The sequence below is a fragment of the Seriola aureovittata genome, chromosome 16 (assembly GCF_021018895.1).
Source record: "Seriola aureovittata isolate HTS-2021-v1 ecotype China chromosome 16, ASM2101889v1, whole genome shotgun sequence".
Classification (NCBI taxonomy): domain Eukaryota; kingdom Metazoa; phylum Chordata; class Actinopteri; order Carangiformes; family Carangidae; genus Seriola; species Seriola aureovittata.
The window spans coordinates 10,759,956-10,782,509 of record NC_079379.1 but is presented as its reverse complement, the minus strand read 5'-3'; the positions used below and the strand labels follow the sequence as shown (position 1 = coordinate 10,782,509).

The following is a 22,554-nucleotide window of genomic DNA, read 5'->3' as shown; positions in this document are numbered from 1 at the left end:
GGTCATTTACTGGCACTTGTTCTCCTGTAAATGATCCGATACAAGGCTGAAGCCATTTCTAATGTGTTACTGATAAGCCTTAACACCAAAACATGTCATTTTCACATTTAGCATCAAGGTACTTTTTTTATTTACAAAGCAGTTAAGACGATACTATAGTCATTCCTTCTTCTACAGTCATACTGCAAAACAAGAGAACAACACCACCTCTGGTTTTGAAGACATATATTAGTCATGCCTGTCTGTTGTTTGCTTTTACTTTCAGAACAAATACCGGGAGTTAAGTAAAAAGAAGTGCATATAAAACAAGAACAAACATCATAAATTAAAACAAATAATCAATAATCAATATCAGGCCAAGAACCTGAAGAATGGCAGCCAGGCAGGAACGTAGTAAACAACTTCCCGCGCCCCCTCCCATTTCTTTCCCCCCCTTACTCCCTCCCTCCTTTCACTCCCTCCTCACTTTTGCACACGTTGTTCATAACTGCTGATTTCCCTTTGGCCATAGCAATAGTATCCAACCCACCCACCCCCACATCATTCACATGAGGGCTGGCGTCTGCCCTCAGAGCTCGGTGTCATTTCCAGGGCTTTTACGCCATTGGTATTAATACAGAGCCATGCTCGGGGGAAAGCAGCCAAATTCCTTTACTACAACCATTAGTTTGTATCGCCTAACAGCGGAAGTAGTTAAACATTATTGTAACAGACTATGCGTTTAAAAGAAAGAGGCGGCTATAATGTTTAAACCTCGAAGATAAACGAGCTGGAGCATAGGCTTCAATAAAGCGGTCCGGAATGACAGGTGTCAGTCAGACGAGCTCCATGCAAACATCCTCAGTCGGTGTTATAAACCGGCTAAAAATACGGTGCACAAAATTTGTGCGTAGAATTTAACTTAATCACACTTTCCCACATGCTATGCAAAAAACGTGGTTGACCAGCGGAGGGCTGAGCAACCCAAATAACGTTATCTGCTTTCGGTTTCCTGTACAGTCAACACTGCCCCTCAAGGGAATAACTCATAAGCCTGCGAACGTATCGCCCTCAATTTTCACTGCAAGTACTCATATTAACTCAGCCAATTCACTACTGTTCAGTCATACTCATAGTTACTGAGAGGAAATCCAGCCTCGGAGACATGGCTCTTGACAGCCATTAGGTTGACACTGCATGCAGCCGAGAAACAATTTTGCAAACATCTACTCGTGCGTCAACATTAAACCATTCAAATCTGCTGAGGAGACGAACAAAACACCAGTAGTAAGTAGTCTGATTCGGTGAATCTACACTGTTATATCAGCACCGACAATAAGTATCAAAATGTATCATATTATATTCACTCACCTCTGTAATTGTCCAGAAACGGTGTTCACATTATTTGGCAGTGTCCTCCCTTCGTGTGTATCAACGTGGTGGCCACATATTTTATCTTCCAAGTGCTGCATTGCCAAAACCAAAACATGAAAAATGTCACAATGGGCTCAATCATTGTTGTTTTTAAGATAAAAATCTATGGCATGTAGTATGAGCTCAAGAACACTGAAATTTGTATTTGTGTCTCTTGTATCCAAGCTACAATTGCATAACAAATGTTTGTGCTGTTTTCAGATGTGGCAAATAGGTTATAACGAGGTAATTATATTGACCGCAGCCACAAATCTCAATCACAAATCAATGCACAGCTCTTGACCACGTTCAAAACCCTCCAAAACACAAAGTTGCGATGGTGTAAGCTGAGTGCCAGCATGAAAATCATCCCACCCCAAAAATGTATTTTCATAATATTCAAAATAATAACAAATAAGGTAGGGAAGTAATTGGCATGGCGTGGCCTCTTTGCGCTTAATATAACCCATGTATTGTGAGAGGTTTGTGTTTATTTTGTAACAAGCTAGTAGCTACCATCCGTCCAATAATAGCCCGTGCTACATTTTGTATCAATGGCACTGGCAGCGGCTAACTAGCCATCTATCAGCAGCCTGTTTGAGGACGATTTAGGCAAATTCGGCCGTGCACAGCTTTAACAGGTACTGTGTGTAGGCTGCAAATGAGTAGTAAACGCCTACAGCGTTCATACAATTTGTGTAAACCGAGTGAATATGACACAACCCTTGACAAGTGATGCACATAATCTTACATCTCCGTCACATTCTCGTAGGCACTCGTGTTACTACATCTCAGCTACGACGGCTAACGATGCACTAGCAAGTCAGCTAAACCAGAAAAATCTCCCAACGCTGACTCAAAGACAAACGCACAATTAAATCGACTGAAATACAGACACAAAAATGTGGCGAATTATATTCCAGTGTTATAAAATAACAGATGCAGCGCCGTGTAGGTTATTAAAAAAAACACTAACTGTCAACAAAATGGCGGCTGCGTTGAATCAACAGAGACCCGAAATGGATCTCCCTCTATTTCTTCTTCCTCGGTGCTATAATCCTTTTTCCTTACAGCAACTGGTATCCGTAATATCTCCAGAGATGCTCCGAAATCCACTCAGACACGCCGTTAGCTGGGCCTGGATGTGTCAGCACGGGCCTCTCTCGTTAGTCGGGCCTCCATGTCTGCTCAGCCCGTATCGCTACTGTGTCAGTACAACACGGGCATTCTCGGTCCCAGAGAGGGAGGGGAGGGAGGAGGACGGACCGAGGAGGGCGGAGGGGAGAGGAGAGGAGAGAGGAGGAGAGGAGACTGAGGAGGGTGGGAGCAAATGTCGGTCGTACGCGGTTCCTGCGGTCCGTAGTCGTTGACAAAAATTTCTGTGTTTCATTATTACATTATTTTCGGTAGCCGTTGAAGGCTGTGTCGGGTTGGTTGAGGGTGTGTTTTGCTGGTATGCAACAGTCAACTGTCAAACTGGCGGTGTCCGGCTACAGAGACTGTCAACATAACGTTACAGTATATAAACAGTACGGGCAGGAGAAGGCAACGGGAGCCCTTTAGCCTATAAATAAATCATTCTGCTCCATAAGGATGTTGTTCTTCTGTTGTGTTAGAGCTGAAACGATTAGCCCCTCAAATCAAGCAAGTCATTAACATTAAAGGATATGTTCATTTATTTTTTTAAATCTGTCTAAAAACACTTGTCAGTTGCACATGTGAACATTGCAACAGTTTTTGCTGGCTGGACTCATTCCTCCTTTTCATACTTGTCCTGGAGAGATCTTTTCCTAATGGTCTTTCAGTGGAAGTGATAGGGGACAAAATCTTCGGTCCTTGTTTTGTGCAGGACATATTCCAAAGTTTGTCCAAGTACAATATAAAGCTCTTGCAGTCAGACACGGATCAAGTTGTACCCCAAAGTCTTTTCGCAATAAAATTCCCTCAATTAGTAAAATATCTTTGGGTTTTTCGGACAGAGGATGTCAATTTGGGCTTTAGAAAATGCTAATTGGCAATTCTCTGTATTTTCTGTCTATCTACAAACAAAAAAAAATGAAAAAAGTTCAATAAACTAATTGACAGTAATAAAAAAAAATGATCAGCTTCAAAGTTACTCATATTATTATTATTTAGTAATTTATATGTTATTAGTTATTACTGCTTTCTTAGTGCCTTAGTTTTTATTACTTTATTTGTTTGGTTTTCACTGGTTTATATTGTCTGTACTGAATCAGCTACTAGATGCCTCAGTTTCCTTCAGGAAACATCAGTGGTGGATAGTACTCCACTATATTTATCTGACAGCCAAAGTTACTTCGCAGATTTTTCAGGAGATCCTTTGCCCCACTGCCATCTGGCTATATAACACCTAACATCAGCCAAAGGAAGAGGACTAATCAAATTATTATTGTTTATTATTTATTATTAACTATTATTATTATTATTAATGAGCTATTGGACGCATGAATTTCCCCTAGGGGATAAATAAAGTATCTATCTATCTATCTATCTATCTATCTATCTATCCCTTATTAGGATTAGGCTATATTCTATCTACCCTGTTCTACATATGCTGCCATATCCAAGTTAACCTTTCTATCCTAAGGAGGTAAACTATTGTCATCTATTAAGCAGCTACAAAAGCCCTGACCACAAAATGCAAAAGGCACACATAAAAGACTGAAATATGCACTCAGATCAGTGAAAAAATAACTGCCAACTGTCTATTAAACAGATTGGTTGGTAGACAAATAAAAAGTCTGCAATATGGCTATGAATATACAGCATCTGCTTCTGAATCGTTTATGATTAGGGAGATGAAAGAAGGTGCAGAGGGTGAGGGTCACAGGGTTAGGCTTTAATAACAGATTTATGTATGGAGGAGCTAAATGCTGAATCTGATTGGGTGGAAAAAGGTCAACAAAATACTGAATTAAGAAACTGTCTTACCAAGAGCATTAATGCAAAATGTTACTTCATAACTCTGTGAATTCCCATCAGTTTGACTACCACTGGCAGCTCAGTGGTGATTAGTTCATGAGATCGAAGTCAGTCATTCAGAAAACAACCTAGGAGAGCAGAGTAGCGAGAAGGGCACATCGCCTCCACATCTTGTCAGCAGATTGCTGCGTCCTTTTGTGTACAGTGTATCTCAAAACTGGTGAAGGTGCTGGTGGAGAAAATATAAGGGTCCTTAGCAGAGACGCATGAATCAAGCGAGAGTTCAAGCTGCAGCTTTTGACCATGATCTAGTCATGTATTTTATTAAAGCAGTCGGTGTGGAGGGAAAAGTTTGAGGTGAGCAGCGTGTCTCTTGAAAACAGTAGAGGAGGTAGAGCTGTTTGCCCCGTTTTTCAGATCGCCTGCCTCTCTTGTTGCTCTGTCCTGATGGAGCGGTCTTCTGGGGGCTCTGATGTGGGCGAGAGGCTGTTGTCAACACCGTCAAGGCTTTTGCGGCACACTGGGCAGGTATCATGCTGTGACAGGAGAGAAAACGTATTCATCTGTAGGCAAAAAGTCAGCGACGCAACTGCATTTAGGGTAGGGGGCAACCTGAGAGAGCATTAGTACATCATTGAGTAACAAAAAAGGTTTCCGTGTTGTCTTCACAGCCCTTGAGTCAGAATGTGAGACACACTGTAAAAACCTTGATGACAAATCCAACAGACCTTCAAACCCCCTCAACCAACTGACCACAGCCACCTCTCGTCCTTACCAGCTCCAGCCAAGGCACTATACAATGACTGTGGAAGTAATGGAGGCAGGGTAGTTTCCTGACGGATTCCCCTAATGAATACTCCTCCCTACAAACTGGACACTCCAGTCTGCTGTCTGGGAGAGAAAAATAAGAAAAAACAGAAACAGAAAGTAAGATTCATTACACCACAAATGTGCAAGGCAGGTCCATAAGCCACTGCTGTGTAACACAGTGATGCTTTTGTAATGTCGTCATTTCTTGTTGCCCCAGTTTATTCATGTCTGAATAAAGATTTAGCAGCAATGCGTTTACTTCAGATTTTATAAATGATAAATCATGTTTGTCTGTTTTTTTTTGTTTTTTTTTTTACAATAAAAAGTCATTCTAATGTAGGAATAAAACTATATGGGGTCACAAGACTGTGAGTGGTAGCTTTCTTATATACTTGGCCAACTTAGCTTGCTTTGTCTTTTAGCAGCATTTTATTAATCAGGAGCAACAACTTCATGTAATGTGTAAGCTGCTATTTCTTAGGCCAGGCCAGAAAACATCTATGAATGACATACTCATAACTACAGTGTTCATGGGAATATGGGAGGGGGGAAAGAAGGATAAGAGGATTGAAGGAAAGATGGGGAAAATAAATTACAGGAGGAGGAAATGCAAGATAGGAAGAGGAAGGGATAGATAGGAAGGAAAGATAGGTGAATGAAAGGGAAGGTGAGAGGAGGAGGGAAGATAGAAGGAGGAGGAGAGATAGAAGGAGGAAGAGAGCAGTAAGATGCCAACGGAGGGAGGGAAATATCACTACAGGGAATGAATGATCAAAGGAGGGAAGAAGATCTAGGAAAGATAGAAGAATGAAAGGAAAGATGAGAGGAGGGAAGGAAAGATAGGAAAGAAAGATAAGAGTGGGATTGGAAAGATAGATTGAGGAGAGGAATGATATAAGAATGAAGGAAAATGGGAAGAATGAAGCAGAGATAAGAGTGAAGGAAAGGAAAGGAAAGGAAAGGAAAGGAAAGGAAAGGAAAGGAAAGATAGGAGAAGGACGGAACATATACCTTACTGTAAAGGAGCAACGTTTCAATATAAAAGTTTTTCTAACCAGTCTCCTAATATCAGCTGTATTGGACTGATCATGTGATTCAGTGCACAGTATGGCATGCTGGGATTCCCACCTGTCTGTTCCTGAGAGATGAAAACTGTTGGCAGGGATGAGATCATGTCCTTTTCTGCAGGGGGTGGACCTGTGCTCTCCAACTGTCCCAACAACTAGGTCAGTGGGTGAAAAAAATAAATAGTGTGGATGTATAGGTGGAGAAGGACAGAGAGACAACAGACAAAAAGATTCTAATGGATAAAAGCATGAAAACTAAACAGCTGATAACTTTATTATATCAGATTTGGGGGGTGTAGATAAAGAAAGATGTGGGTGTCAGGGTATGTATGAGAAGATGGAAGAAAACCACATCACAGCTTATAATGTGGCCACAGTTCTTCAGAAGCACCACTCAGACATCACTGACCTCTGTGATAACAGCATCCAGACCTCCCTGACCCCATGCATAGTCTCCTGGGTTTGAGTACAACTGTAGCATGCTGGATCTGAGGGACAAACACAAAGACAGCGGGAGAGAGAGAGAGGGCGGGTGTCACACAAAGTTACATGAAAACAAAAGTAAATGATGTGAATTAAAAAGTGTTTACAATGCAGCTGGTGCAACACCAGGGTTTCCACTGTTGGCAAACAGGCCGGCCAAGAATTGCTGCACGATCCTTGAAAAGGGCAAAAACAGACAGCAGACATGTCTGCCTTAGTGTGCTTTCATAACACAGACTTCATGGTGTATTTAACAGTTTCAACTCATGCCTTGACTCTATGAGTTTATTTGGAGCTGGTAAATCAACTGATGCATGCAACTGATCTCTTTAGTCAAAACGACAACAGACACACGGCATATTAGTTAGTGTTAGTTGTTAGTGTTAGTGAGCATGTATGTAGCAACTGAAGAAGGTTTTTATGACTGCACCTTTAGGGTTTATGTCAAATGATTACAGAGGTCTTTCATGAATATAATGCAACAACTACAAAACCATATAATTATTAGGTAATGAAATTACTCAAATAACAGGGTGAAAATCTCTTCAAGTAAAAAATATTCGACTTTTTCTTTACATACAGTACACTGAGCCCCATTGGTCATCTTTGCATTTGTAATACAGCTGAAGCCCCTGTACCCCAGACTACACAGTCATAAAAGTAATAAACTTTCACTTATATTTTCAGTACTGTGTTGTGTTGTGATGTGATAGTGTACTGTTGCTAAAAGGTTACACCCATTGCTTCAGCTGGAATCACTTTTTATGAGACATGCAAGAGTAATATCATTTGTGAGTCCTGAATAGCATGCCGCACTAGTCTTTATACTGAATGTTGTCAAATAAACTCAATAAAGTTTAATCATGAGAGAAAGTTTTTGGCCCCTTAATCATTTATGATCTGATGATATGACACATCCGCTCTGGTGATCACATGGACTAAACACTGGACCTCAAAACTACGTGACTGCTCCTCGGTATTTTATCATCATTTTAAAAACATTAATGTCACTATTTTATAGTTTTAGCTATAAAGATCCATCCTTCTTTCTTATTCTGGTGTTTTGTTCCCCGTCCAACAACAACAATATACATTATATTAATAATAAACTCCCTATTTTAAGCATATTAACAATGTCACCCAAAGTATTTTCAGCTTATGTAAATCTCCTTCATTTTAATTTTTTATCATTTATTCAATTTTCATCTTATCATCCAGTGATAATATTACTACAACTCATAAATAAAAATTAGGTACTTAAAGAGAATCTAAGTTATTCCTTATCCTCTTGTCCTCTTCCCTTTTACTTACATATTTTTCCCAGTGTAGGTAGGTACCAGTAAGATTTTTGATTGATATCCAGCATGTATTTTACAAATACATTAATTTGCAGTCTGTAATCTCAAGCGTTAATCACCTGTTGAAGCAAACCACTCCCATGTAATGATGTGTATACATCTTAAAAAGGGGTTTCAACCTTGTAGAAACGAATAAGCCTATAGGTACTATGAAAATAATTTAGTTGTTTCTGTTCACAGCAAAATTATAAATGGATTTCTGTGCAGAAATACAGATGTTTATGTATGTATATGTGTAGATGAATGAAGAGAAATATCTAAAAGACTGGCATACTGAAGGATTTGTATGCGTTCAGCACACATTGTTGATGTTTCTGTGTACCATGTCCACACACCCTTCCACAGCAGGCCTTTGTTCAGGCCTGGATGACCACTCTTGTTCAGGCGGGGAAGATGATTCTGGTTCCCCGGCCTCAACAGAACCCGATGACACCGGAGGAGACAGGCTCTGACCTGCAGATACCTGCTCGCTGTCGTCTGAGTGGGACTCTGAGGAGGGTGGATGCGACAGCAGAGCAGAGCGTTCCATAAACAGCAGCTGCCATAACTTGGAGAGAGACCAGAGAAGCAATGTGTCAAACAAATCCTTAGAGAAAGAGGAGTGTTGTTATTAAAATGCCATTCGTAAGGACATACTTCTGAGAACAACGAGTTTGAGTCCTCACTCGCTGCTGATGTGCTGTTCTGCAATAGACTGGAGAGCAAAGTAAAAATCAGTTTTATATCAGTGGAGTGAAATGAAAAACACTGCTTTTACTGGCCTGACATTGATACCTGTCAAATATAAAGCTTGTATTTTCAAAACTTTTACTTTTCAGACTTGCCTTTTCAGTGATCATCATCGTGCATTTTAATCCTCAGGTACAGGCTTTAAAACATTTGTCTAAACCAGAGAGGTAAATTTCTCAACTTACAGTAAAAAGAACAGTCAATATAAACGGCCAAACTGAGCTGTACCTGGAGTCTTCTGCCACCTCCTCAATGAAGCCAGAGTCACATCTGGGGCAGACGAAATCCTTCAAGACAAAAAATATATACACACTACATTGCCAAAGGTATGTGGACACTCAAGCTTCTCATCTCATTCTAAAACTATGGCTGTTAATCTGCTGCTGTAACCACCTCCATTCTTGTAGCAAGGCTTTGGACAAGAATTTGGGACCTGGCTGTCGAGCTCTGCATTCATTCAGCCACAAGAGCAGTGGGTGATACGGCCTGGCTGACAGCCGGTGTTCCAGTTCGGGGGGGCGGGGTCGGGCATGCAAAGAAGGTACCCAGCAAGAATCAAACCAAACAAATGGCAGTTACTGTATATGGTTTGCATCTTAACCACTTGGTAACTGTCACGTTGACATAGGGATTGGCAAAAAAAACAGGAAGCACATTATTGCCTTAACTATCCTTGCATTTGGCTGTGGCATTTCTGTTTACCTTATTGGAACTAAGGGACATTGCCCTGAGGCTCATAGATAGCTAGATAGATAGATTGTGTTATATACCCTGATGGCAGTGGGGCAAAGGATCTCCTGAAGAATCTGCAAAGTAACTTAAGCTTTCAGATAAATATAGTGGAGTACTGTCCATCACTGATGTTTCCTGTCAGCTAACAAAGTAAAGGCAAATGCCAAACATATTATCTAAAAAAAAAAAAGTGGTCAAAAGTGTGAGAGCAAAAATCTCCACATATTTTCATCTACGTGGTGCACATTAATCCTCTGTCTCTCTCTTGACATGTGTGCTATACGGTCTATCATAACAATATCAGTGTTATCTGCGCAACAAGTGCGCTCCAGCTGAGGCCACGGAGCGCTGCCTCCCGCACCTCCAGCAAAATAAATAAAGGTCAAACAGTCACGTCCTGAAATTGATCTTTACTGTGACAAAGAGAGCGGACAAAACAAACCGGGCTCCAAGTCGATAAATGCAACTATTTGCGGCTCTGAGGGCATGTGACGGTGTCTGAAGCCCTGTTACGAGCTGCTGGTGCATGTGTTGACACCCAACCAGCCCCTCTTACGTCTCTCACACGCGGCTGACAGTAGACAACTGGACACAAAGTCGCCAACACTGGTGCTTCTAAATATGGCAACGTGAATCGCCAGATTTTTCTCCCTCTCTCTCTCTCTCTGTCTCTAATGTAAGATCTTGGTGCATGCTGTGCGCACATAAAAAGAAAACACCACCAGGCTGACATATGTGTGCTTCAGTGATCCTAGTAAATATCAATTTAGAGCAAATAGTATAATATCTATCTTTGCACGTTTAAAAGAGAAAGAGCCACTAATCATCGTAATCCCTCCATCGATAGGCGCGGTGATGATTCCCAGGCCAGCACGTGTGGAATAAAAACACTCTCCAAAAGTGACTCACCGGGAGTTTAGGGTCTGTTTCACTTTTACAGCAGTGACAGAAAAACCGGTGTTGTGGTTCCTCCGCAGCCTCCGCCATCTTCACGGTCTGACGTCGGTGTGTCAGCCCATAAAAGTCTCAGACGGTTGTCCGAGGGATCTGAGCAGCCCAGGAGGGTTTGGTGCCCAGGACGTGTCAGGAAACCGGCAGCAGATGGCACATTATTATCATTTAAGAAGCAGGCAATACATTCATTACAGTTACATGTTTATAAATAAAAGGCAATTAAAAAGGCAATACTTTTAGATTGGTTGCGTGATAGACTATTTTTTTAAACAAAAATATTTACCCGTTGCTTCATGATCAGACTTACTAGGTCAGTGCTGCAAATATCAAGTGGCAAAAAGAAGCAACAAGTAGTCAGGATGACATCAGGGCTGCAGTTTCCTTGAAGTATGTTGGGTGTCGCCAGAGTATTAAAAAAAAGTCTAAGGGGGATCCTCTATTCAATTTATTGACCCTGTGCCTGGATTGGGTCAGTAAACTTAGCTTAGCTTTTACAGCGCAGAAACTCGACCCGAGCTGTTTCCTAGCAACGCAATTCCAGTTAACGGCTGTATACAATGTCACGTAATAACAGTGTAAACAAACTGTGTGTGCAAATAATGTGTTGAATTTCCTTAAATTGAAAGGTTTGAGCCTATTAGAACATAAATGCACTATCAAAATACACATAAGTTCACATAATTCGTGACCTTGCAAACCGTTTCCATGACAACTCGGCGACTCCATCTGCTGATGAAGATGGTGTGATGGGAGCTGCTAATTAGTGGACCTTGTGGTGAGGTTGTTTTTGTCTACAGCATGTATCTTAATGTTGATCAGTAACATAAGACAAGGATAACTGTACTTGACTGTGTAAGCATGACAATTTATTTTTTTTCAAACCAAGACAGTGATCTGTAATAATCATAAGAACCACAAGCAGCACCAACAGAACAGTGACAGGTATATTTTAACTAAAACGACACATGTTCATAAACTTTACTGTATGAAATATTTTGGCAATATGATAAATAGGCATTCTCATTTGGAATAATAACAAAACAACTTGTTAGTTTTACACTTAAGCAACAAAAAGTAGCGTTGGCTAAAGTTGATCCGCTCAGTTATGGATCCAATGTTAGAATGGCAACGTTTCAGCTCCAACTCTTACATTTGTTGCGAACATGGCTCCTCCTAAACACAATGTACATCCAAGTCATTTAAAATGGGAAATATCCACGCTTGTACTATCCCACTTGGCACACAGCTTTGTCTCCTCATATAAAAAGCACTTCCCTGCACTCACCGACACTAGGTACGACTGCGGTAAATTTAATACAGCTGCAGCATCTTATTGTTTTCACATCTTTCACCTCACATCTCATGCCATTTTTCTGCTTCTTGAATCAACACGTATGATATGTTGACTCCTGGTTTGGCAATATAGCTAACTTGTCCTGTACACATTTTGAAATTAGACAACCCCACCTCTGTCTCATGCATGTGCCCTAAAGTTCAGGTGCCCCGGGGTAATTATAAAGACTCACCCCCCTCCCCTTCATCAAATTCTAATCACCTGTGGGGAAATAAATACCAAACCATTCCTCCATCAAGCTGAAAAGGCCCTCCTCCTGCACTTCTTACCCTCCCAGCCCCTCTTGTCCCTCTCTATCGAGGTGCGGTGAAGGCCCCCTGGGCGGCGTTGGCAGCGGCCTGGCGTACGGCCTGATTGGACATGACTCCGGTGGCAAACTCAGCCTGGGCCTTTTGGAAGCTGGCGTCGGTCTGCCTGTACAGACTGTGGACCTGGAGCGGGGAGGAGCAGAGAGCGCGCTGACACTCGATACATGCAGCAATTCATCATCATATCATGCTCATTGTGAGGGAGAAAATGATACGCAGAACCTGATATCGAGGCTATTCTTCAGACTGTTTGTTATCTACTGAGTGCTTCGTGGTAGCTGGACCACCTGGGCAAGGCAGGTGCGAGTATTTGCGCAGAGCAGGTAGAAAGTGCAAATACAGTTTGTCTTTCTTCTTACTTGAGAAAATGAGACCTACTAGATCATATCACACTTTTTCCTACTGTCTCACATTTACATATTGAAAGCATTTAAGTATTAATGACTTACAACTACCAGTCCTACACTTTGTACTTTACATTATTATATTGTTATACATTATATTGTTTTTCTGACTCTTTGTGTAATTTCAACATTTATTACATCCAATTTCCAGCTTTCCATTGACTTTCAAGAACTCCACAGGGACTTTGTGAGTGAGCACTAATATCCCTGTAATGATCAGTAGTATCTTGATTTTGTTTTTCATCATATTCTGGTTTCAGAAATCTGGTTAAGTCGGTAAAATTAAAAATGTGACAGTACTGCTATGCTCACGTTCAAAGGGATATAACTAACCAGGTTTCTCGTGTTCCATTTAAGCGTCTTATCCCAGCTGTGGCCAAAACCAGGATAAGACTCAAAACCAGGATACTAACGTGGATGCAAATACTCGCAAAGACACTGCACAAGACTCACGCTTTGTCCCATTTACTTGTGCCTATGCTCCATGGAATTTTCTGTTTTTAAAAAGGTACTACTCCGAATATCCTGTTAATTAGTCCGTGCAGGGATAGTGTGACTGACACCTTGTCAAAAATTCAACCTTAATTTGAGTCGCTACCTGCGAATTTTCCCTGCATGCGAACAAATTTATTCACCTTCTTCAGCATGACAACCCCCATGGCGGTTTGGGCAGTAAAGAGGATGGCATTCATCATCATGATTGCGCCGACGGGGACGCTCGTCTTCAGAGCAGCCAGGCTCACGATCCACCCGCTGAGGGAAAGAGACGGGGAGACAGAGAAATAAAATGACAGAAACAGAGAGAAGGACGGTGAGGGAAGTCAATTCACATCCTCATTTGCACCTGGAATTAAAAGGCAATCTGTGTGTGAATACGTTATCATAAATGACATTTTACACCTGATATTAATTATGCTCTCATTATCTTTGTTCTGTCAGCATTGTCAACTCAAATAAGGACAGCGTGCACTTAGTCAGGCAGAGTTAACAATGTTAGCTGGCTGATGAAAGAAAAAGTTCCACTGCCACACTGAACTTTACTTTCTGAAGAAAGTGAGTTGTACTGATGGCATTTACACTTTGCACCCTCGCTGTGTAGCCTGGAAAATCTGATCGTATCCTGATTTCAAACAGCTTTCTTCATGACAAAATGACATGTGACAGTGGGAAAAGCAGAGGTGTAATTAATAACATTTGTTTTTTCTTCCCCAGACAACGAGAGACAACCAGATACACGTTGTTTCTACATGAGTTGTGCATCAGTCTAACACAGAGATGGTTTACTTATTAGTCATACCTGAAACCCCATCCAGGGATGCCAATAGTCATGATGACGTAGACGACCACTTGGGCAAAGAAAACGAAGAAGAAGACGAAGAAGTTGAAGGAGCTGTCACTCCTAGAGAAGACAAGAAAAATATTATTACTGAGCAAAATGAAGCAACAGCTCCCTCACATTCATTTACAGTACGCTTTACTAAAGCAAATACATATGATGCCTTTAAAGGCCCTGTACACCAGCACGGGTTTTTGTTTTCACTTGGTCTGGTTGAGTTGCTTGAGTTGTTTAAGTTGAGCAGGGCTGTGCTGGAAGGTACTACTGAAAAAATTATACATGTGTAAGCTGTCATTTCCTACCAACTACAAAAGTACTAACAGGAAATTGGAGCAGATGTCCACACAGTCCTTTAAAACTAAAACCCAGCATGCGAGACTGGGGAATGATAAATGAAATCTAAACACAACAGAGTTAAGTGTGTTGGGATGAAATAATTTCTCTTGTTTTAGATGAAGCAACTGTGTTTGCTCTCTGATTGTTTGCTTCCCTTTGCTTGCTCCTTATCTGGTGTTCTTAGTTCAACTTCCTTTGGTTTTTCTCTTTGACTCAGTTCCTATTAAAATGTGGGGTAGAGATAATGGCTGCTATAGGCCATTTATCAAGTGAGTTACACATATTTAACTTTTCTAAGGGCCGTGCTACAGCAGGTCTCAGATGAACATCTAAGAATGTAACATTTTTATGTTATGTTGTAGCCACAACCACAAACTTTAAATGGAAAGTAAAGGGTAAAGTTGGAGTTTTCTGGCCCACAGACTTTTGGTACACACCTGAATGCTTTGTACACAGGCCGGTACCAGCAGACGAAGGAGCAGGGGGTGAAGAGGAGCCCCCACAAGATGGCTAGGCCCAGGCCAACACCATTAGAGGGGTCCACGCAGAACATGGCCAGGGAGGAGATCAGGTTGAAGAGCAGCGTGCAAGTGCAGACTGGACATTGATGAAGACGGATAAAAGAAGACACAATGTACGAAGGACAAAGGGAAGTGGTTAGGCAAGAGTGAAAAGCCCCGCAGTCTGAGTTGAGGGATATCTGTCTTTGTTGCTTTAATACACAACTGTGGAATGGAACAAAAAAAATCCCCCCTCCCTCATAAGAAGCCAGTTTGTCAGGAATTTGGCTGATGCAATATGACGCTATTTGTTGCTACTTCTCTTTGGCTACTGCTGGATGTAGAATTGGCTCTTTCTTTGGTCGTCCCTAGTTCCTGCCATAAGACTCGAGCTGGTTTTTAGGGCATGGCTGAGGAGCAAAAGCTACAAGAATCATCACCATTGACTGAAGCATTTCTTAACACCCATTTCTATAACCTGTTAGCCCCAGGTGTTAATCTTGTGACGGTCTCTTGTTCTCGTTTTGATTTCGTTAATAGAATCCATATGGTATTTAATTGAAATGGAAAACAGTTTAAAACCTTTTTTTTTTTTTTAACTATTCTATACAAAGAGATTTTTATTTTATACTGTTTGAATCTGAAATCATATTACTCTGATCATAGTGAAATTTACTTTGGGTGCATAGAGGGTGACTGACCTCTCTGTTACTTCCCTTCAAGACAGATTTCTTGCTCGTTCTGTAATTTTCAAAACTGCTATAGAGGTTAATTTTAAATCATGGTAGAACCCAAACATAGCTTACTCTTGTGAGCAGGCATGTGAACTCGAAAAACAGATTCCTTTTAGTCCCCCTTTAACTTTTTTCCAGTGTTCGCACTGACGGTGTCTGGACAACAATTACTATCAGATGCTTGGTGTGGGTCAATAATAACAACTTATTTATTTGGAAACAATTTGATTTGGCTCTTGTGCAGATGTCCCGGGTGAAGATGGCTGAATCTTCTTCGAACTTTCCTAGACACTGATTTTTGGCTGGTTCCTGCCACCGTCCTCAATCTAGCAGTTAAGTGTCAGAGTCTTTGTGCAAACATTCAGGCTCGTACTCCAGATAGGGCAGTGGATGGCACAGAGGTACGAGTCAGCTCTGGGTTCAATTTCTCATGATATTCTCTGAGCTCTTACTGGCTTCCACTGATAAATCTTACATGTTAACAGGTGGAGACTCTAGAGTCAGTGTAGTTTCACTCCAGTCCCATATACCACTGGATCCCCACACCACTCCACACAAACCCCTGGAGAGCTACGATACGCCATTTGTGGTGTCACATAATGACACTAATGTTATGCGGAGAATTTAGACAATAGTGCAGCAGAGTAAGAATAACAGGAACTCACACATCCAGAAGTAGTACATGATGGTGACTGTGCGCTGGAAACGCTGGCTGATCTCCACATTAATGTCCTGGTAGAAGCAGGGGCCCACAGGGCAGAATGAGGGCAGCGGGGGCCAGTTATTCTGACGTGCTGAACAAGAGAACAGTGTGGAAAAAAAATCACTTATAGTCATTACTCAAGTCCCCCAACTTAGCATTTATAAGCAGAAAATAAACATTTAATAAATCATTCTTAATACTACAATCAAGTTGTAAGGAGATATAAGTGTTTATTAGGGTATTTGTCACCAACTATAACTCATCCTGTGGATGTAAGTGGAAGCTGCTGAATAAACGCAGCTGTAAAAATAGAAAATATGTCTTAATAGAAGATGTTATGGTTGTCAACAAATACTATACATTAATAATCACCTAAAATTCAACAACATTAAGAATGTGTTATAACCCATTTATTAAATGTGTATATGTCTCTAAACGCCACCCGCCCCCAATCCCATCTCTCTCTTACAGGCTCCAGGTCCCAGGCTGTGTGACTCCAGCTCCCTCTCTCTTCTCTCCAGCTCCCGGGCTTTCTTCTCCAGCTCCTCCTGCTTCCTCAGGAGCTCTGCTGTGGTTGCATTCACTGCAGTCTAATACAGTAAGACACGAGGGAAATGATGCACCAGTCATGTCAAGTTTCAAAGAGATAGGTTGCGTTTGTGTCATAAATAATGAAAAGGATTAAGGATGTAAAAGACCTGGTATCTGATGGGGAAAGATCCCCAGAGGAGAATCTGCCAAGTGTGCGAACATCAAGTGTTTTCTATGAAGTGTAGTTGCGGGACTGAATGCAGGTACAATTGATAAGTTTAGGCACAGTTTTTAGTTTGAGTTATTCTGAGGTCTACCCATAGCAGTGGGATCCATAAAAACACTATTAATAAATCGCTCATTGGAGCTGATGATCTGGGATATTTGTTTTTGAGGATTCAGCACTCAGCTACACACAGAGAAACTGAGTGGGTTGACTCATTATAATATCCACAGAAATGCTTTCCATGACACTGAATGACAGACTTTGTACCCTGTGCACATTTAACAGTGCAAGTACAATCCCATTTTTGTGCGTCCAAATGCCAGTGAAGGTGAGCCTTCGTCTAATGAGTGACAACGGTGACTACAGGCGTCTTTACAATGCAGCATGTACAGGTTACCTGGGAGTTATAGGAGCCATAGTTGCGAGGCTCTGTGGGTGTTGTCCTGCTGGGTGGGGTCTGCGCCGGCACAGATGGAGCAGAGGGAGAGGTGGCTTCATATGGCGGTGGGGGCTAGAAAATATGTGGTAATAAGACATACATCAAAATTCATTTTGGCCTCATGGATCACAACCTGTAAACAAAACCCAGCCTTCATCCAGGAGCCGGGGATTGTGTCATGACAGTAGGGGCTAGAAAAATGGATGCATATATCCTTTTTCAAATGTATTGACAATATGTACATTTATTCTTGTGTCATACTCACGAACATCCAAATCAAGAATACCGCATATACATTTTCAAAAGTCAAAAAATAAACTAGAACTGCAACTAATGAACAAGGAATCCATTTATTATTTAATTACCTTTCAAATTAAACAAGAATTTCACTTTTTGATCGGCACACCTGAATATTTAAGAGATAGACCTTTTGGAGTCTCATTTAATAACATGTATAGATATTTTTGTTAATGTCCTTCCTCAGGGAGCAAAGATTTTATTCTAGCATAAGTAAATGGCTTCTGTATTTTGCCCCATATCATACACCACCATAATAAAGCACAACCCAATTCCCTACCTACAATATGTGGCTCACAATATAAATCTGTGATTAATGATTGTGATTGTCCAGAACCAGTACCAGACCAAGACGGGAGTGAGTCTGTGTTTCACATAAGGCAGTTAACCGTGGATAACTGTGGGAGTGGGCACGAGGGTTGTGCACTTACTCAGTTTCATAAAGTCGATGACTAGTTCAGTTTCAAACATGCTGAACAAGCCCAAGTTTAGTCCCTGTTGCTGCAGTATATTTGCTAATACCAACAGCTGACAGGAAGTACACGTAGACCCAAGCTGTCTCTTAGCAACAAAACTCCACTGACACAGCCCATAACTTAGACACAAGCTGTTTCCTAGCAACAAAAATCACTAAATTCTAAATCATGCAACTGAGGTGTGTAACACACACACACCAGTGTTTCAGCTTTATTGTCTCTTCTTTGTGCTTTTGTGGCAACTGGTCTTAGTTTTGTTTAACATGTATAATGAAGTATATACAGTTCAATCCAGCCCTCATACTCAAGGTTGGATAAACACACAGGCAAAGCAGGTGCAGCCTCGCAGCCGTGGACGGATTATGAGACAATGGGACCCTGGGCACAGATGTGTTAAAGACCCCCCACCGCTCCTACATAAGAGCAAGATTCAAAGAGACACAAATGACATGCTGTTTTAGCCTTTGTGTCTCTTTGTGGTCATTTTGTGTGTCGTTGTAGTTGCTTTGTATGTTTTTGTAGTTGTCTTGTTTTGTGGTGGTCCTTTTGTGGTCATTTTCTGTCTCTGAAGTGGTCTGGTGTCTCTCTGTAGTTGATCTGTGTATCTTTGTAGTCATTATTTTTGTCTTTGCAATAGTTTTGTGTCTCTTTGTAGTAAATCTGTGTCTTTGTATTTACGTTGTGTCTCTTTGAGTCATTTTATTTCTCTTTGTAGTTTGTGATGTAGTTTTGTGTATCTTGGTGGCCACTCTGGTAGCATCACCTTGAGGTCATCTTACATCACTTTATAGTCATTTGCTACTCTTTGTAGTTGTTTGATTGAGTTTCCAACAAAAAAATTTAACAGCGACTTCAAACAGAGGCTCTGGTCCATTCATGCCCGGGCCCGAGAGCTGTAGCGGCACTGAGAGCTCCATCTTTACTGTGTGTCAACTAGTTGGAAGGATTCTTTTGGAACTGTGTCAAATTTCCAGTTTATTTCTATCCCTTAAACAATAATCTCACTTTATACAACATAATCAACTTCTTATCAACATAATCACATAGACACTCTTACAGTGTGTGTTGTTCTTTATAACTATCCACAAATTGTTTTACTCATTTATTAGTTGTTACAGGAGATATCCTCCCTTAGTCTGCAGCCAGCTCTGGAAGCAAGATGATAAAAGATTAAAAGAAACTCTTGGAGTGAACATTAAACTAAAAGGCAACTTAGTCTGATTATCTGGCTTCACTTTGCAGCCTTGTGCTTACATACTGCACATTTCTAAATTAAATTGTGTTAGGTCAAATGACCCCACAGCAAACCTGGAGACAGGTACTTTAGAGCTGCAATCAGTAGTTGACAGATGAATTGATAAGGAAAACAATCATAAGTTGCATACCTAGTTATTTTAATCACCCCTCTTTCATCTCACATATGGGAGAGAAATATTGCTCACCCCAGTTGTGTTGTCAAATGGGTTGTAAAGGTCCAGTGTGGCATATCCTGTGTTGCTGCTGTGTTGAGTCACTGCAGGGTCCTGTAAAAGAAAAACGAAAAGGGTTATTTTAAGTATATAAATTAGTAATTTAGATTTGCTGGAACATTAATCCTCATTTGACAAAAGTGACTGTCTTTTATTAATGTGTTCATTGTTAATAAGAGCTACAAGTGGGCAGAGATTAGAGAGGGCAGACAGGCCCAGAAACAGCCACACATGTCACATGAGCAACAACACGGCTGCTATTACACAGAGCCAACATCAATGACTTCCATCCATCAAACACACCGTGAGAGGCAGATGCTAATTTTAGATTTTATTTCATAACACCCACCTGAAAAGGATTGTGGTCGTCCACTGGCTCTGGAAAGCTTGTGTATTTTGACATGTTGATGATTGGTTGTCTGGGAAATCAGAGCTAATGTCAAGTAGCCACCACTTCCTGCTAAAGTTAGGGAAGAAATAAGCAGCCGTCTTCTATCAGATAAAATGCTGCGTTTTCCTATTTTCCAAAACGAAAGGACGGGCGGCGTTTCGGTTTATCCACTGAACTAGCTTCTCGCCCCTCCTCCGGTCACCATGTCTCTGAAGTAACAGCTGAAATAACAGGTGAACACGACGTAACGTTACAGACAGGTTAATGGTTGTATCCCCTGGAGGTTCTTCCGTATCAGTCCTGGCTCTCAGGGTCTGGTTTGCAGATATGTTATGTCGCAGGAGATCAAAACAGATCGGTAATTTTTCTCCCGCAGGAAAACAACGGAGGCTCAGGAAGTAACCACCAGCCGAGGTCATGTGACTGCTGCTGCGGCAGAGAAACACGTGGAACAAACGGGGGCGTGGCCACGTGTTTGTTTTATTTTATTTTATTTTATTTTATTTTATTCTATTTTATTTTATTTTATTTTATTTACGTGCAAACAATTAGCCCCACAAATGTCATTTTCCCAGTGAAGTCACTGGTGAATACACAAATTAACGAATGAGTTCCTCTTTTCATTGAGTAGGCCTACACCATTGTGGTTAATCCAAGTCAACAGCATTATTCCTTACAGTTTTTCCTTTTAAACCTTCACTGGACACAAATGAGATGTAAGATTAGGGTAGTTATCTTTGAAGCTTTGAGGTAAAATTAGATATAGTCCTTGCAGCAGAGCCTGCAATTCAATTTCTTAAATGGCCTTAATTAGAATTTGTTTAGAAATCCTCTAACCCAATCATTTGCTGAATTAAAAATTATTATTTCCAATATGTATCTTGAATTTGATTCATTTAGTGCTAAAAATTGTGCAGATTGTCACAGGTAATGGCGCTTTGGAAAATTATTTGACTGCTTTAAACGTACAATGAACACTTGATTTTAAGTTGTGTATATATCTTACCCAGTAATTTCATTAACTAAAATATTCTATCTCTAAATCCCAATTTGGGATTTTAACTGCAAAGTCTATTAAGAGAAGTAAAATGAGCAGCATCGTCATGGTTTTTCTGTAGGTTAAAGACAGCGCCTGTTTGATCTCAGTCTATCTCTGGCTCTGTGTTTATGTAACTGCTGGTTAAAGGTTTCCTGTGGAGGTTGAGCCCTCTGGTGATACTATGGAGCTGTTTTTCTTCAAGTGGGTCCATCTTTTCTTTATTTAGCGCAGGTGCATGAGGATGCACATGCATGTGCAGGCTGGTGACGTGATACGCTGCTCTGCCAATGGTGTCACCCTATTCCACTGATATGTGGGTGGCCGTGACACCTCATGACATGCTGCAAAGGCAGGAAGGAAGACCACAAGCTAAACATGTATGTAAACAATGCTGGATTTAAAATACCTTAAAAATCTGCTTTGCAAATGATGTATGAAGAAGAAAAAGTGCTGAACATGTTTGTTAGACATGAAGGATACACACAGTGTGTTTTGGTGAGTTACACTGAATGTAAACATAACATGAAAACTCCTCAGATCCTCTTTAATTGTCGTGTTATGCTGTTTTGAATGGATTCGTTCATCTTCTTCCAGCAGATGTCACTCTTGTACCTTGAAGGAATCATTTTTCCCACTTTTCTGGTCTCACCTAGATGTGATTCTCAGGACAGATGTGGGATTTAAACCACAGGCAACTGTGTCAGCTCGAGTAAAGCAAAACAAACATTTATCTTTAAAAAAAAAGATTAATTTCAATACTTTATTTGACAACTGAGTCATTGGTCCAAGAATGGTATTTTCATTGTTGCTTTATCCAAAAGTATAATAAGATGTGAGTTTCCTATAGTTAATATTGTGGAATAGTCATAGTCACATTTGATCCCAGCATGGACCAGACCACATTTTAGGTTTTTCTTTGTACTTCTCATATACTGTATGAATTTACAGTGACAGGTTGAGCAGCAGCAGGACGGATTACACCCTTAACTTCACTAGTTCATACACACTTCATAGCCAAATGCCCTTGTACAATCCAGTCTGGTCTCATTTCATTCTCTTCTCCAACAAGTCACATGGGGTCACATGGGTGAGGGCGGTCATGTGATTTCATTATAAACACATAGGCCGAACTGTCTCTCACATACAGTTACAGTACACACACAGACCTGTTCATACACATGCTGAACACGGTAAATACCCAATTCGCTCACTCAATTTAAACGTTTACTGGAAACGGCTTACACACGAAACTTCAGTTCAAAATAGTACAGTGACATGAAAGTTATCAATACACAAGACACAAAATATGACCCTTTTTTTCACACAACACAATCACACAATAGAACAATTTGATTTTTGAGCATTTATGTCACATTAAAGGGAAAATATGTTGGGTTATATGACATGAAATTATTGGAGGCCAGTTCGCCCCCACATGGTCCTGTGCTGAGCTGCAAGCTGGATGCTGGAGGGAGGCCCAGACTTAGTCCCAGACCAAATTGGGGTCAAAACCATTTTGAACCTGAAGTAAATCAACTTTTGT

General features: G+C 40.9%; 3 protein-coding genes across 6 annotated transcripts in view; all 3 read right to left on the bottom strand.

Moving 5' to 3' along the window:
- ash1l (ash1 (absent, small, or homeotic)-like (Drosophila)) overlaps positions 1-2,638 on the bottom strand; it is a 29,648-nt gene extending 27,010 nt beyond the window's left edge. For 2 of the 3 annotated variants that reach the window (XM_056398776.1, XM_056398779.1), the window contains exons 1-2: positions 2,464-2,638; positions 1,351-1,445 (exon numbers count right to left, since the gene is read on the bottom strand). The gene's annotated coding sequence lies outside the window, so the exon portion shown is untranslated. Of the gene's footprint in view, positions 1-1,350; positions 1,446-2,368 lie in introns of all 3 variants that reach the window. The other variant, XM_056398777.1, reaches the window with a different exon arrangement.
- Positions 2,639-4,624: 1,986 nt separating this feature from the next.
- rnf115b (ring finger protein 115b) lies at positions 4,625-10,760 on the bottom strand. Of its 2 annotated transcripts, XM_056398492.1 has the most exons (9): positions 10,424-10,754; positions 9,011-9,069; positions 8,690-8,747; positions 8,389-8,600; positions 6,803-6,871; positions 6,622-6,700; positions 6,274-6,367; positions 5,111-5,226; positions 4,625-4,871 (listed from the first exon to the last, which is right to left on the bottom strand). In XM_056398492.1, exons 1-9 carry the CDS (start codon positions 10,499-10,501, stop codon positions 4,749-4,751), a joined length of 888 nt encoding a protein of 295 aa, XP_056254467.1. In that variant the 5' UTR covers positions 10,502-10,754; the 3' UTR covers positions 4,625-4,748. The 2 variants fall into 2 exon arrangements, with proteins under 2 accessions (XP_056254467.1, XP_056254468.1); XM_056398493.1 differs by lacking the exon at positions 6,803-6,871 and having other exon boundaries at positions 10,424-10,760.
- A 552-nt stretch (positions 10,761-11,312) lies between these two features.
- On the bottom strand, positions 11,313-20,393 carry scamp3 (secretory carrier membrane protein 3). The gene is made up of 9 exons (XM_056400117.1): positions 19,931-20,393; positions 19,555-19,635; positions 17,298-17,411; positions 16,613-16,733; positions 16,106-16,234; positions 14,644-14,803; positions 13,832-13,933; positions 13,170-13,287; positions 11,313-12,253 (listed from the first exon to the last, which is right to left on the bottom strand). Exons 1-9 carry the CDS (start codon positions 19,982-19,984, stop codon positions 12,116-12,118), a joined length of 1,017 nt encoding a protein of 338 aa, XP_056256092.1. The 5' UTR covers positions 19,985-20,393; the 3' UTR covers positions 11,313-12,115.
- Between the last annotated feature and the right edge of the window lie 2,161 nt (positions 20,394-22,554).

What these genes read in the sequence shown, in the direction of transcription:
- rnf115b (XM_056398492.1), bottom strand. Translation starts at nt 10,501, where the DNA reads ATGGCGGAGGCTGCGGAGGAACCACAACACCGGTTTTTCTGTCACTGC. An exon ending in CAAACTCGTTGTTCTCAGAA is followed by an intron (nt 8,601 to 8,689) that starts GTATGTCCTTAC and finishes TCTCTCTCCAAG; the next exon opens with TTATGGCAGCTGCTGTTTAT. An exon ending in CATCTCTCAGGAACAGACAG is followed by an intron (nt 5,227 to 6,273) that starts GTGGGAATCCCA and finishes TTTCTCTCCCAG; the next exon opens with ACAGCAGACTGGAGTGTCCA.
- scamp3 (XM_056400117.1), bottom strand. Translation starts at nt 19,984, where the DNA reads ATGTCAAAATACACAAGCTTTCCAGAGCCAGTGGACGACCACAATCCT. An exon ending in ATGGCTCCTATAACTCCCAG is followed by an intron (nt 16,734 to 17,297) that starts GTAACCTGTACA and finishes TTACTGTATTAG; the next exon opens with ACTGCAGTGAATGCAACCAC. An exon ending in ATCCCTGGATGGGGTTTCAG is followed by an intron (nt 13,288 to 13,831) that starts GTATGACTAATA and finishes TCTTTCCCTCAG; the next exon opens with CGGGTGGATCGTGAGCCTGG.